The 15,454-nt window shown below is 42.8% G+C and overlaps 1 protein-coding gene across 3 annotated transcripts in view; it reads right to left on the reverse strand.

The window, feature by feature from the left end:
• The window catches only part of wbp1la (WW domain binding protein 1-like a), a 75,332-nt gene that overhangs the window by 14,156 nt on the left and 45,722 nt on the right, over positions 1-15,454 (reverse strand). For 2 of the 3 annotated variants that reach the window (XM_068002070.1, XM_068002072.1), the window contains one exon: positions 3,616-3,724. In XM_068002070.1, the coding sequence (XP_067858171.1) occupies positions 3,616-3,724 (109 nt within the window). Of the gene's footprint in view, positions 1-3,615; positions 3,725-8,282; positions 8,561-15,454 lie in introns of those variants that run through there. The other variant, XM_068002071.1, reaches the window with a different exon arrangement.

Raw genomic sequence — 15,454 nt, forward strand, 5'->3', positions numbered from 1 at the left:
CTAAGGGTTTGTAACTTGTACCGATGTCCCCTACCCATCTAGATCAAGTAACCTATCCATGTGGATAGAATCTAATCTCTTCATTATTTTGTAAAGGATCTTTTGCCTTGAGAGTAGACCAGACCTCTCATATACATTTTGAGTTATTGGCATTGGTCCAGGTTTGGTAATGTTTAGAGTCACGTCTTATTATTTTTCCATTTGAGGATGTGCAAATTAAAAGTTCTGTAATAAAGTTAAATGTACTATAATTGATTTTATGCTACTGTCCAATTTTTACTTTTAATAATCGCATTTCATAGTTTATAGCCTGCGTCACAAGACCCAGCGATCTGAAGACTCAGAACATGGAGACGGCTCCTGTAAATTCTTGCGAGCAATAACCAGGGCGTTCTGTTCAACCCCTGGGAAATGCTACATTACCAGATATCGAGCGCACACAACACAACCAGGTTCAGAGAGAGAGAGAGAGAGAGAGAGAGAGAGAGAGAGAGAGAGAGAGAGAGAGAGAGAGAGTGTGTGGGTGGGGGGGCTCTCTTTCAGGAGTGGTCCTTGATGTTGAGAATGAAAGAAATATCTAGGGAGAGGCCTAATAACGAATTCTTTCAAAGGGAGGGAGGAGATACAGAGGGGGATTTTGGCAAGTAGCTCAGGAGGCCAGGAACTGAAGGACCAATCTATCTTGGAGCGAAAATACCGTGAACATGCAGCATCAGAGTAATGAAGGGTGTGTGCGGAGAAACAAGAGAGAAAGGAGGTTAATGAGGTAGTGGGCAAGGACTTAGAAACACTTAAAGGTGAGGACGAGGATATTGAAATTGACTCGAAGAGACACAGGGACCGAGTGGAGCCTTCACAGACCCTGGGTTAAAGAAGCAAGATTCTACTTGCATTTAAAAAGCACCTCATCGCATTGAAACATTTCAAAGCACTTCATACACAATTAATTATTTCCGAAGTGACTTATGGAGTCAAATGCAGCAGTCATTTTGTGCGCAGCAATATTCACCAACAGCCATGAGAAGGGTGTCCAGCTAAGTCTGTTTTTGGCGGTGTTGGTTGAAGGAGAAAAGTTTGGCCAGGACACCGGGAGAACTCACTGCTCTTCGTCAAGTAGCACCATGGGATCTTTAACATCCACCTGAACCAGAACAGTCAGCAAGGGCCTCAGATGAACGGCTCCTCTAACAATGCAGTATTCCCTCAGTGCTGCACTAGGGCGTCAGCCTAGACCATCAGTTTAAACATCTGCTTTGAGGCTTGAAACCCAACTTTCAAGCCCAGAGGCTAGAGCGCTTTCAAACTGAAAACCAGCAGAGATGTTATACAACCAGCATAAACATTGCTTGGTGCTGCTTCAGCTGAAATACAGCCAAATAACCTAGAATACAAGTTGATGCAAGCCAATACTATACCCAACCGAAATGCTTACGAGAATAAACACACAAAATATTAGAGAAATACACAGCAAGACTGTCAGCATCTGATGGACCACAGGCATGCCTAATGGTTTTTGATTTTATTTTGTATTTCTAGCTTTGAAATTTCTCTCTCCATCATAATCCCCCTCCCCATCAGAAATGTAAAATTATCCTAGATTTTTGCACCTCTGATGCACAAAAAGAGGAAGAAACACAAAATGGCCAAGGAATTTAGTGGTGAGAGTAAACTTACCAAAAGGGAGATAAGATCAGTCTTAGCATACGTGAATAGGTATTCATTGTAATGGATTTATTCGAATGGCAGTCTATGTGACTTTTACTGAATGACTCAAAAGTTATTACATACAAAAAAAAACTTACATTAATATAGTGCTTTCACAACCACAGGACGTCCCAAAACATTTTATAGCCAACAAAGTGCTTTTGAAGCGTAGTGACTGTTGTAATGTAGGAAACCCGGCAGTCAATTTGCGCACAGCAAGATCCCACAAACAGCAATGAGATAATGACCAGATAATCTGTTTTAGCGATGTTGATTGAGGAGAACTCCCCTGCTCTTCTCCGAAATAGTGCTATGGGATCTTTTACGTCCACCTGAGAGGGCAGACGGAGCCTCAGTTTAACAGATTAATAAGCTGCCAATGAGTATTAAGCAATGATTAAATCAGCAGTTCTGATGTTACAAATTGCAAGACTAAAGTTTTAACAATTCATAACAGCAAAACTATAAGACAAATATTTTCACAGCTCACTTGCAGGCTTCTCCTCCCTATTTAAAAAAAAACTTAGATGGGGCAGCTGCTCCATGTTTGATCCCAGTTCTGTGCGGAGTTACCTTGCCTCAGTAGAGGCAATGCTCAAGGCACGACTGATGGTCCCAGTATCTGTGAGCTAGGGAGGGGAAGAAAGTGAATGAGAAAAACGAGACAGTACTCCAGCTCCTGATTACTGTTCAGTGACACCTGCTGGTATTAGACAGAACACGATATACCTTGGCTGTGATATCCCCCCCACCCCTGCCATGTTTGAACAGCATTCAATATCTAGACCCATTAATAGAAAGAATGGCCACTGGGGTGAGCTAACAGAGTACAGTGCCCAATATACTGGTAATGTTCAAGAATGCTCTGGGAGCACTACATTCTGTCTAGCTGTTACCAAAGTGTTAAAAAATACATTATCTGGTCATTATCACGTTGCTGTTTGTGGGATCTTGCTGTGTGCAAATTGGCTGCCGCGTTTCCCTACATTACAACAGTGACTACACTTCAGAAGTACTTCATTGGCTGTAAAGCGCTTTAGGATGCCCTGAGATTGTGAAAGGTGCTGTATAAATGCAAGTCTTCATTTTAGCGTAGGTAAGCTACAGGCATTCCTTAAATACACAACTGGAGAGAATAGGTTAAGACCAGTTTTATTCCGTGCATTTGTTACACGGAGAGCAGTCAGTGTCTATGGAACTGTATCCCAGTGAGATTCACAGCTTTCAACAGAGATGGGGAGAACATTTGTAGGTGCAGATATTTTGCTCATATTAGAGGAAATGAGGCCAATTATCAGTAACAAAGGTATCATAGTAGATACAGCACAGGAGGCAGCCATTCGGCCCATTGTGCCTGTGCCAGCTCTTTGAAAGAGCTATCCAATTAGTCCCATAGCTCTGCTCTGCTCTTTCCCCATAGCCCTGTAATTTTTTCCCCTTCAAGTATTTATCCAATTCCCTTTTGAAAGTTACTATTGAATCTGTTTCCACCACCCTTACAGGCAGTGCATTCCAGATGATTACAACTTGCTGCGTAAAAAATTTTTTCCTCATGTTGCCTCTGGCTCTTTTGCCGATCACAATAAATCTGTGTCCTCTGGTTACTGACCCTTCTGCCACTGGAAACAGTTTCTCTTTATTCACTGTCAAAACTGTTCATCATTTTGAACACCTCTATCAAATCTCTGCTTGACCTTCTCTGCTCTAAAGAGAACAACCCCAGCTTCTCCGGTCTCTCCACATAACTGAAGTCCCGACAAAGAGACGGGGTGGTGGGGTGACGGAGAGAAGGATGAGCAGTATACAATAGGTTGGTAAAATGAAGCCTGCGACACAATAAAAACTGCCAAAACTGGTGACGGTAGCTGACTCCGTGTACTCAGAGTTAGAATTGAAAGGGTCAATACTTACACCAAAGTTCGTAATAATAGTTACAGCACTGAGATTCTCCACAACAATGTCCTGTTTCGCAGAAGTAACTCTGGTTGTTGACTCCGATGCATACTTCTCTTTCTTGAGACTTAAAAAGAAAAACAAAAACAATTACAGTGGAGATAATCATAGAGACTCAAATGATTACAAGGCAGTAATCTATCTAACCATGGGGTTAAGATGTCATTAGCCACCTAGTTTCCTGCACCATCATGACCCAGAATTTAGTTTACTATCTTACGGTAATATATGGTTCATTTATGGGAAAGGGATGGGTTCAGTTTGGGATCTCTCTCATTTGAAAATCAAGAATTCATTTCGCCCAATCTATGTCATTCTATCCCAAGACCGTAAAACTGTGGAACTGCTCACCTCCCTCAGTCTTGGCTCCCTCCTATGATTTTTAGCCTATTAGAACCTAAACTTAGCATCACTTAACTGGTACAATTGGCCTGTTGTGTCTTTCTTCTTGAGTTCTTGGTGGTGCCCTGGAATATGGGCCTTGGCCCCTCACCTAGATTTAATGAAAGAACCCAATAGGAGCAGTTGCTACAGTCAGTACACACAGTATAGTGATGCACTTCAGGGTTCACACTAAAGGATTAATGATTGATAGATAATCAATAACGACACAAAGAAAGAGTCTGCATTTAATTACCAGGAAAGTCTACAACCAGTGCGTAAAATATCTTATCAGCTTTCCACCTTGGGTTAGCGCACAGTGAACACAAACCTATGTTACAGTTTAAAATTTTTACATCTAAAGTCTAACATAACACTCAATATAATTTTATCCCAGTCAAAATTAATGAACATAATTACAAATCCATGCCCATTTTTCCCGCAACTCAATGTTTGAATCTCTCCAATCCGATTCCTTCTTTGCCACAGCACCGAGACACCCCTAAACCAAAGTCACAAACTAGTTCCTCTGTGACGGTGAGCACGATGCCACTATCCCTCCTTGGCCTCTCTGCTGCCTTCGACGTGGTTGACCAGTCCTCCATGCCTCTCCTCTATTGTCCAGCTCTGTGGGAGAGCCCTGCTCGGTTTTGCACTTGCCGATCCGATTGCAGCCAGAGCATCTCCAGCAATGGCTTCTCTTCCTGCCCCGTTACCTTTGGAATTTCCCACAGATCTATCAATCATTGACCCCCTCCACTTCCTTCTCGCCATGCTGCCCCCTTGGTGACATAACATGCAGATGTGGGGTCAGTTGCTACATGAATGCTGACGACATCCAGCTTTACCTCTCCGCCCACCCCGTTGCTTGTGCTGTCAGACAACTTGTCCGACATTCGATCTTGGACACACCGCACTTTCCTCCAAGTTAAACATTGGGAAGATCGAAGCCATCATCTTTGACCCCCATCACAAACTCTATACCAATTCCACCATTTCATTCCCCTGCTCCGGCTATTGCCTCAGGGAAAACCACACTGTTTGTAACCTCCAGCAACAACAGCTTGCATTTATATAGTGTCTTTAACGTAATAAAAACGTCCCAAGGTGTTTCGTAGGAGCGTTATCAAACAAAATTTGACACCAAGCCACATAGAGATATTAGGACAGGTGACTAAAAGCTTGGTCAAAGTGGTAGGTTTTAAGGAGTGTCTTAAAGGAGGAGAGAGATAGCGAGCGGGGAGGTTTAGGGAGGGAATTCCAGAGCTTAGGCCTAGGCAGCTTAAGGCTTCATCCGCCTCCACCCCTACCTCAGCCCATCAGCTACTGAAATCCTCATCAATGCCATTGTCACCTTCAGACAAAAGTATTCCAATGTTCCCTTGGTCAGCCTCCCAATCTCCACCTCATCCAAAACCAAGTGACACTCACCTATCACCCTTGTCCTTGCTGACCTACATTGGCTCCCGGCCCTCTATTGCCTCCAATTTAAAATTCTCATCCTCATGTTTAAACCCCTGCATGGCCTTGTCCCTCTCCAACTCTACAACCTCCCTGAGAACTCTACGTTCCACCAACTCTGACCCCTCCCCTCCGTTTACTCAAAAATTGCAAGCGTGCCTTCCGCCACCTGGACCCCACGCTCTGGAATTCCCTCCCTAAACCTCTCCTCCTCATCACCTTGCTCTCCTCCTTTAAACTCACCTCTGATCAAGCATATCAACACCCCTAATATCCCCTCTTTAGCTCGGTGCCCATTTATTTCTGATTATGCCTCTCTAAAGCGCTTTAGGACATTTTTCTACATTAAAAGTGTTGCATAAATGCAAGTTGTTGTGATTATAAGTAGCCAGAATTGCACACATTACTCTGGACAGTTTTTGAACGTTGCCATGTACCACAACTACACAACCTCTGAATTGTGCTCCATCCTTGCACTAAAGTAATGCGTTGATATGCTATTAAAAACAAAATCACAGCCAAGCACCAACAGATCGATAATTACATCTAGATCTCCCTCATCAAAAAGCTGTGCCATTGTTCCATTTAATTTATACTCCCCATCTTAGGTTCTTTCACCTGCAATAATAAGTGGTGCCAAAAATCTGGATGGTAAAACGGACAGACAGTGAAGCAGTTGAAAGCTCCTTAATCTGTGAGCCTGGAAGACAATGCCCATTGTTGGAAGCATTTCCAGTTGTCCCTGACTGCTCCTCCAGATTGGATGAACCCTTGTGAAACTTCACCAACTGTGCCTCAATGATGCAAGTTTGCACCTGCGTTACTTCCAATGCACCTTTCAGGAAGTATCTCTGCCTCAGGGTTCTATTTGGAATCTCCAGTGCCACTCACTCATTCAGGTGGCAGGTAGTGAGATAGGAGTGAAATGGCTGGAAATCAACCTGCTTCAGGACCCTGGAAATGGGAGAGGCTAAAAAGGATGTCCACATTCATTGAGTTGAGCTGTCTTGAGACTGAGAGAAACAAAGAGCCGGGGGGGGGGGGGGGGGCTGGGAATTGGGAAGCACCACAGCAGGCAACAGTTTACATAGAAATTCCCATTATAAAATGTTTACAAATGGATTCTCATTATATATGTTGACATAAAAGCATTACACAAAAAAAATCATGACAACAGAAAGTAACGTTTGTAAAGTGCTCACCATCTACAAGAACTTTAATAGTTCATAGGTCTATATATAGCCAGGCTGTAAAAGTTTTTGGTGTTTAAATATTTAAAGTCCAAGAATACAAAGGCTATTGCTAACATGTATGTGTGATGCACAGTGCTGGAAAATAAACATGCATCTTAGACCTTATGGTGAGCCCATTGTAAAGAATGCCAGATGCTATCGAGCTGCACAGATAAAGTCACAGCGTATGTGTACAGCTGGATAGCATCAGTACCAGTATAATGAACAGAGACCAATACATCAGATGGGAGGTCGCTGGGGACAAGAGATATGCAGATTCTCCAAAAAAGACAAGGCAAAGTCGATTGCCATTTTGCTCTGGCAGTCATTCTTTAAAAAAAAATTGTTGATTCATGAGAGATACCTTGTCTCAGTACTGTTAAAAAAAACACATGAGGCTAGTATTAGGCACGACTGAACCTGGATACAAGCAATCTAGTGAAAGATTGTGCTTCCCGTCTCATAAGCAACATCCAGAGTCACTCAATCCAGTTATCACAAGGCTATAGCAGAAAATCGCGTCACATCTCTGAATACGCATATACGGTGTAATTAACTGTGGACTATTCAATGAATTCTGTATTCTCTAGGCACAACCTTTTATGAAGCATGGAATTCTGTAGGTCCACATTAGACGAATGAAACTTTGAGCACACCACTGTTAGCCCATACCACAAATCAAATGGTTTTGCTGCGAATCAGTATAAAACGAGAGTAAGAAGATCCATACAGAACCCCAGCCTTGGTGAACAGGTTTTCCTGATAGATCGAACTTCTCACCTGCTCTACCTCTCACCCATTATAGTTTCCACAAGGTTGGTCACTATAGCAACGTGATTAAGACTAAAGAGGAGAATTTATTTTTATACCAGGATTAGCATTTCAAACCTTTAACCTAACCACTTGCTAACTTCATGTTAAGACACAAGCAGAACCAGACTGAGTGGGAGAAAAGAATGTTATCTCAAGTTACACCTAGGTCTCGCATTATCAAAATGGAGAGAGGGTTAGAGCCATGTCATAACTAGATAGACCTTATGAAAATCAGCAAATCCAAACTTCAGGATTCACTATGTGATGACCTGAAAATAACAATAGTAAAAACTTCATAACCAGCTAGATAATGAACCTAACCAAGTCTAAAACTCCAGTAATTCAATCACTCCAAGTTACAGAACAGAAATTCACCACGATTAAGTCAGGACAAGTAGGAATGAAACCAAATAGGCTTATTGAACAGTGTTAAACAGCACAGCGTTGGTTTTACATTACTTCAGATACTATACAACACTGAGTTACATATTTCAGTACCAGGCTTCAATGTTAAAAAGGCACGACGTACAGAACCTTCTGCATGTTTATAAAGCCAGTTTGACAGTCACAATTTCCCCGCATCAAAGCAGGTACTCCAACCTTTGGGTAGTAAAGACTCTTTATATAAAAATAAAAGTTCCCAAATTCTATGGTGTTTCTGCTCCCTAATATACATGGCGTTTGAGCCAACTTTCTTATCCAACACTATACCTAACCTTCCATTCCATGGCTCCTTACCTTAGCCATTAATTGCTGAAGCAGAATCATAGCAAAAACTTGCTGAAAAATCCCTGTATCTCACATTAACTGCATTTGCTCTGTGAACCACGTCCGTTTATGCCTTCGAGAAACTCCAGGTCAGTAATCGCAGCCTCCTTTCCCCGAGTCCACGACGTGCGTCTGAACAAGTTACGTTTTCACCCACTAGATCACCTAAGATTGTTCCAAAAAAACTTTCCGTGCAACTGACATCCATCAGGCAGCACAAAGTAATTTAACTTATAAAAACACTGCCTCTAGCAAGTCTGCAAAGTCATCTCTGCCACGAGCACACTTGCTGCTGGAAAGAACAGGTGACTGTGTCAAACACTGGTTTATATAAAAGATTTCCCTGTACCTTTTCAAACCTAGTTTTCCATTAATCCAGAGTAAATAGATATGTTAAAAAAAAAGTAAATATTGCTGTGAACATTAAGTAATCCATTTGCTGTAATTCTGGAGTTCAAATTATCTATTGAGTTTGCTTATACTGATGGTTACAATTAACAGCACAGTGGAATCTTTGCTAGAATAGGGAACTGACAGCACTGTACTGAAGATTTTATATCAACCAGGTATACCCCCCAACCCCCAAGTTCCAGATTCTAGTTGCAATATTAATTTCAAGCTATTTTATAACCTAAGGCAATTCATTATAAATCTTACAATGCTCATTATCTTGTGGTCTACCCCCCCCAACCCCCAATCCCGCCACCAACAATGCTTACTATTCAGAACAAACAAGCTCAAGCAGAGAAACACAAAGTGTGCTTTCAGTAGGAAAAGTTTAACGTCGAAAACAGCTCTCGTTCCCCTCCCCTCAGCCACCTCCAGTCCTCTGCCACACCTCAGCTTCTGAAGGCAGTGCGTAAATGAGTCACACAGCCCAAAAGGTATTAGCAACTAGGAACCAAACCTGCTGATTTAGCTGATCTCGGTCGGAATGGCACTTGTGTACAAAAAAAAATCTAGGCTGACACTCCAGAGCAATACTGTCTTTCAGATGAAACGTTAAACCTGCCCTCACAGGTAGACGCAAAAGATCCCATGGCACTATTTCATTGACGAGCAGGAGAGTTCTCCCCTGTGTCCTGGCCAATATTTATTCCTCAATCAACATCACTAAAACATATTATCTGGTCATTATCACATTGCTGTTTGTGGGATCTTGCTGTGTGCAAACTGGCTGCTTCGTTTTCCTACATTACAACAGTGACTACACTTTTTTTTAAAAAAGTGCTTAACTGGCTGTAAAGCACCGTGTGACGTCGGGGAAGGCGCAGTATAAAAGTGCAAGTTCTTTCTTTTTTCTAAATTGGCCTCAGTGCCCCTGAGCTGGGGAGGGGGAAAAACATCAACAAAGGTGTTGCTGTCTCCTTCTGGAAAGTGCTCACGTGCGATGCTAACTGTCATGGTTGTCTGGCTCACACATGAAGATGAAGGATAACCACTTGCATGTGGTCCCCAGGCTACGTCAGCACCTTTGAGAGAAAAGTGAAGGGGGTGCGGGGGGAGGGAAAAGAGGAACAAACCCCACGTTTAGCAGAACAGCTTTGCTCGTCCACAGAAGGTAGAACATGACCTGTAATATTGATCAGGAATTCTCTTAAAAGGTTACTGGGAAAATCTTTCTGAAATCTATAACCACAGCCAAGTGCAAATCGACCGACGGAAATTCCCAAATATAACCAAGGTCGTTCACTAAAGCCAACTCTATTTAAAACTACAAATGCAAATTTAAGTATGAAACTACTGATTACAACATATATCAAGATGAAGAAAAGTTGTACAACAAAAAAAACCTCTAACATTTTCAACCTAAATTCCCAAAAAGCTAAAGGTAAAAGAAAGGCACTTTATATCTCTCAAATACCAGGAAGCACCTTATAAACACATGAGCTATTTGAAGTGCAGCGGCTTTATGTAGGCTACTTTAAAAGAAGACATTTCCACTGTGTAGAATTTTGGCACACATTTCTATGAAAACTCCCCTCTCCTCTTCCAATAGTGTCATGGGATCTTTAATGTACAGCTGAACCAATGGAACAGGCAGACGATGACTTGGTTTACCATCTCATCCGAAGAACACTACCCTTGACAATGTAGCACTCCTTCAGTATTGCACTGGAATATCAGCCTAGATTATGCACTCCACTCCTGGGTGCTCCTGTGCATAGTCAAACACATGCATAATTTCATTAATTCAATTCATTCTGAATGACACCTCATTAATTTTTTAACAAAAAAAAGTCCAGCAAGGGAAAGTGGCTCTAAAAACTTGTAAAACCCACTTGAAACAGGTGAAAGAAAAACACACTGTTCAGTTTTAGGTTAAGAGACTACGGACAGTGGGCACTCTCCAGACTTATTTTCGAGAAGCCTAGATAAAGGATCAAGGCTTATAGCTAGCGGAGGATACCACGGAGGCTGAAAAGATGGGAAAAAAAGTTTAAGATAAAAACCAATAATCAGCAATTGTTAAATGACACCAAGCTTAAGTTTCAAAAACCTCAAGATTGTAGGAGAAAGGGAACACTGAGGGATGCAAGTTTGAGATTTTGGTAAAGGATAAGAAAAAGCAGAAAATATTGAGGTGAGCCTTGACCGTAACACAGCAAAGATGCAGATTAAATGTGTAGGGAGGTGTATTTGGCACTTGGGGAGAGCAGGAGCATGAAGGTCAGAGGATAAATGACCATTGTAGTATTGGTATGTGCGTGAGTGAGTCTCACTCTCGCTCACACATGAAAAAGTAGGATTATAACAGAAAAGGAAGTTGAAGTTTGGTGGTGAGAGAACCTGATGTTCAGTTTTGAAGCAGAATCTATAAAGGAAACGCTCCAGGAAAGAATTATTAAGCTCAAATTTTCAATCCAATTACCTGGTTATTAACTCAGGACAAGAAGTTAAATTTAACAAAAAACAACCCAAGAAATGATTACTGCATTCTATAACCACACGACAGCTGACTCCATAGGGTGGGATAAACACCTGAATGTACTGTGTCTAAATTTGACAAAATAGAAATTCTGGGTACCCAGACTCAGCTAGGGTTGTCAACCTTCCAGGATTGTCCCAGAGTCTCCAGGAATTGAAGATTAATCTCCAGGACACTGATGCGAGCAAACCGAGCAGAAAAATCATAGGGGCATTAAAAAAGATGGTGTGGTTTTCTTTTTCTTTGAACACTTTCATTTACTGGTTAGGAGAAATATTGGAGATTAGAAAAAAGACAAGGATCATTCAATCGGGCAACGATGAGTTAGTCTGCCTTCTAATTGGTGGGGGAAGGTGGTAAACTGCGAGGACGGACGTTTTAGGCGATTAATGGCGGAAGCGTGGGCGGAGGGGCTGTTGGAGGAGAGAGGTCACGTGATGAAACCTCCAGGAATACGGCCAACCAGAGTTGGCAACCCTAGACTCAGCACTTCCAGACACCAGTGCGTAACGCAAATAAAATAGGGGCATGTATAAAGAATATATATGCCTCAGTCAATGGGAAGAATCTTTACACTCTTCAGCCTATTTAACATTCCTTTAATGGCATCTCTTGGGCTTCAGGTCTGTGCCCAGGAATGTGAAATTGAAGCCCGTTTTGCCGGAGGGCAGTTGCAACAGCAGGCCCAAAAAAAAAAATCTTTCAAGGAAGGCGGTGACTCCTCTGTATATTTTCAATTGCTGCAGTTTTCAAACAGGATGCGCATGGAGGAATTACCCGGAGTGGTGTAGAGGCACTGAACAGTAGTCTGCGAATGGGCACCACCGCTAAATGCAGATGGACAGAGCTTCGAGCTTCCAGTGTGCCCCATGGCGCCATCCTTGGCTACCATCCGTAAGCATGGGGTCAGCTTTCGTATTTGGCGAACCATGGTCAACTTCACCTCTCCTCTACCACTACCCCCTTGATGCCATTACTGTCTTTGTGTTGTCTAACATTAAGTTGTGGATGAGTTGGAGTTGTTTTTTCTTTTTAGCAACTCAATATTGTTGAGAGCGAAGTGTAACCTTGGTTTCCTGCTCAACTGAGCTGAGCTTCAAACCCCGCATCCAGTCAGTCATCAATAAATCCATTTCCAAAATATTACCCCTCTCCTACCTCATCCCAACTGGCGCTGAAACCCTCAATCATGCCTTTGTCACCTTTCAGACAACAACAACTTGCATTTATATTGTGCCTTTATCATAGTAAAATGGCCCAAGGCACTTCACAGGAGCGATTATCAAACAAAATGTGACACCGAGCCACATGAAGAGATAATAGGACAGGTGACCAAAAGCTCAGTCAAAGAGATCGGTTTTAAGGGGCGTCTTAAAGGAGGAGAGAATGGCAGGGAGGTTTAGGGAGGGAACTGCGGAGCTGAGGGCCTAAGCAGCTGAAGGCACGACCGCCAATGGTGCAGCGATTAAAATTGGGGATGTGCAAGAGGCCAGAATTGGAGGAGTGTGGAGGTCTTGGAGGGTTGTAGGGCCGGAGGAGGTTACAGAGATAGGGAGGAGTGAGGCCATGGAGGGAATCAAAAGCAAGGAAGAGAATTTTACTCGCTGCGTTGCCGGACCGGGAGCCAATGTAGGTCAGTGTGCACAGGGGTGATGGGTGAACGGGGCTTGGTGCGAGTTAGGATATAGGCGGCAGAGTTTTGGATGAGCTCAATTTCCGGAGGGTGCAAGGTGGGAGGCTGGCCAGGACAGCATTGGAATAGTCAAGTCTACTCGACTTTTCCAATGCTCTCCTTGCTACTCTCCGAAGCTCCAACCCATAATCTCCAACGACTGCATTATAACCCACACTAAATCCTGCTCACCCGTCATCCCAGTCCTTGCCAATCATCATTGCCTCCCTGTTCAACACGTCAACTTCAAAATCCTTGTCCTAGTCTATAAAATCAGTGCACAGCCTCACCCCTCCGCTCGACCATCAACAGCAGAAACTTGAGCCTTCTTGCCTCCACATTCGAACTATGCCCCAAATCTCCTCTGCCTTGCTACGATTCTCCACCTTCAGGAGACTCCCTGAAACCTCATTCTTTACATCACACATTTTGGCCCCCTCTCCTTTGGCCTTGGGACTCCACATTGAAGGTGCTATATCAACGTAAAGTCCAGAGTCACTTGCGCACGTTGATTGAGGAGGTACCAAGAAGCTATAGCAGTACTTTCCAGCCAAGGAAAGGAGAGGGGAGAGAGAAAAATAATGGAGACAGGAATCAGAGTAGAGTCACACCTTGGCAGAAATGCCTTGAAAATTTCACATACATGTCACTATATTCAGTGAATGCATAAATTTAGGATTAATGCCAGAAACATAAAAGCGGAGCTCAAAAGATTTTTTGTTCATGCACAGGGTTATTAGGATGTGGAATGCTTTACCACTAGTGGCTGTCTATATAGACTAGGACAAGGATTTTGAAGTTGATGTGTTGGGGGACAGGGAGGCAGCGATTGTTGGCAAGGACTGGGATGACGAGTGAGCAGGATTTAGTGTGGGTTATAATGCAGTCGTTGGAGTTTATGGGTTGGAGCTTTGGAGAGTAGCAAGGAGAGCATTAGTCAGTCAATCACAATTTAATTGGGAATTAGATTAAACATCTGAGGAATATTAAAGTGTACAGGGAAGAATCTGAGAAATGGGATTAAAGTAGGCAACTCAAGATGTGAAGCTAGCACCAGCAAGGGTGCAATGGGTTGAATGGCCCCCTACTCTGAAATTTCTAAGACTGTGAGAGATGCAAAATCAAAAGCAGTGAAGACCTTCAATTTTAAATCTACTGGGCCAAACGTCAAACCAGCACATAGGAAAGCTGATGGTCATGAAAAAATAAATTAAAAAAAGAACCTTTCCCATCCCCATAAACTGTATTTTTCAGTTACTTTTTTACACCCACCCACCTCTTAGTTCTTTGCTTTGTGAGGTGGAGGCCCTAGTTTGTAAGACCAAAGTTTGACAAATCCTGATCACGTCAGGAAAGTAAACATTAACAATGATCTCACCACCCAGCTGCCTCACACCTTGAGCCCGTTTCAGATTTGGCAAAAGGAGCCTCGATTCTCCACGCCTAAGCTAATGGTCGCACAACTGTCCCGCAGGAGAGCAGGAAACTTAAGGGCGAGTCACCTCGCAGACACAGTCAAGTTCAAGAGACCAATTAAGAGTGACAGGGAGATAGGAGATAGGAAGGCCACTGATGGTCTCATTCAAAAGCTGCATCTTAAGGAATACGCAAGAAATTGGCCTAATAATGTTTTTGAATAGTCAAATATCATTAGATAAACCCAAACTGAACAGGCCCAACATTCAATTGTGCGGGACCAACACAAGAAGGGTTAACCTTTTATTAAGTACAAAATTAGATTGATCCAGGTAGTCTTGGAGGAGATTTACTAGAATGATACAATTACTTCAGTTATGTGGAGAAGCTAAAGAAGCTGGGATTGAATAGAGAGGTTCAAAATTATGAAGGGGTTTGATAGAGTAGATGGGGAGAAACTGTTTCCACTGGCAGGAGGGTCAGTAACCAGAGGACATAGATTTAAGAAAAGAACCAGAGGAGAGATTAGGAGTCATTTTTTTTTTTAAACGCAGCAAGTTGTTATGATCTGGAATGCACTGCCTGAAAGGATGGTGGAAACAGATTCAATAATGAGTTTCAAAAGGGAATTGGATAAATACTTGAAAAAGGAAAGATTTGCAGGGCTACGGGGAAAAAGCACGGGAGTGAGACTAATTGGATAGCTCTTACAAAGAGCCGGCACAGGAATGATAAGACCATAAGAGATAGGAGCAGGAGTAGGCCATTCGGCCCCTCGAGCCTGCTCCGCCATTTAATGAGATCATGGCTGATCTGATTTTTACCTCAACTCCACTTTCCCACCCTTTCCCCATATCCTTTGACTCCCTTGCTGATCAAAAATTTGTCTAACTCGGCCTTGAATGTATTCAATGACTCAGCCTCCACAGCTTTTTGGGGTAAAGAATTCCAAAGATTCATGACCCTCTGGGAAAAGAAATTCCTCCTCATTTCCATCTTAAACGGGCGACCCCTTATTCTGAGACTATGCCCCCTAGTTTTAGATTCCCCCATGAGGGGTAACATCCTCTCAGCATCTACCCTATCGAGTCCCCTCAGAATCTTGTATGTTTCAATAAGATCTCC

Source organism: Heptranchias perlo, chromosome 21, assembly GCF_035084215.1.
Source record: "Heptranchias perlo isolate sHepPer1 chromosome 21, sHepPer1.hap1, whole genome shotgun sequence".
Taxonomy (NCBI): Eukaryota; Metazoa; Chordata; class Chondrichthyes; order Hexanchiformes; family Hexanchidae; genus Heptranchias; species Heptranchias perlo.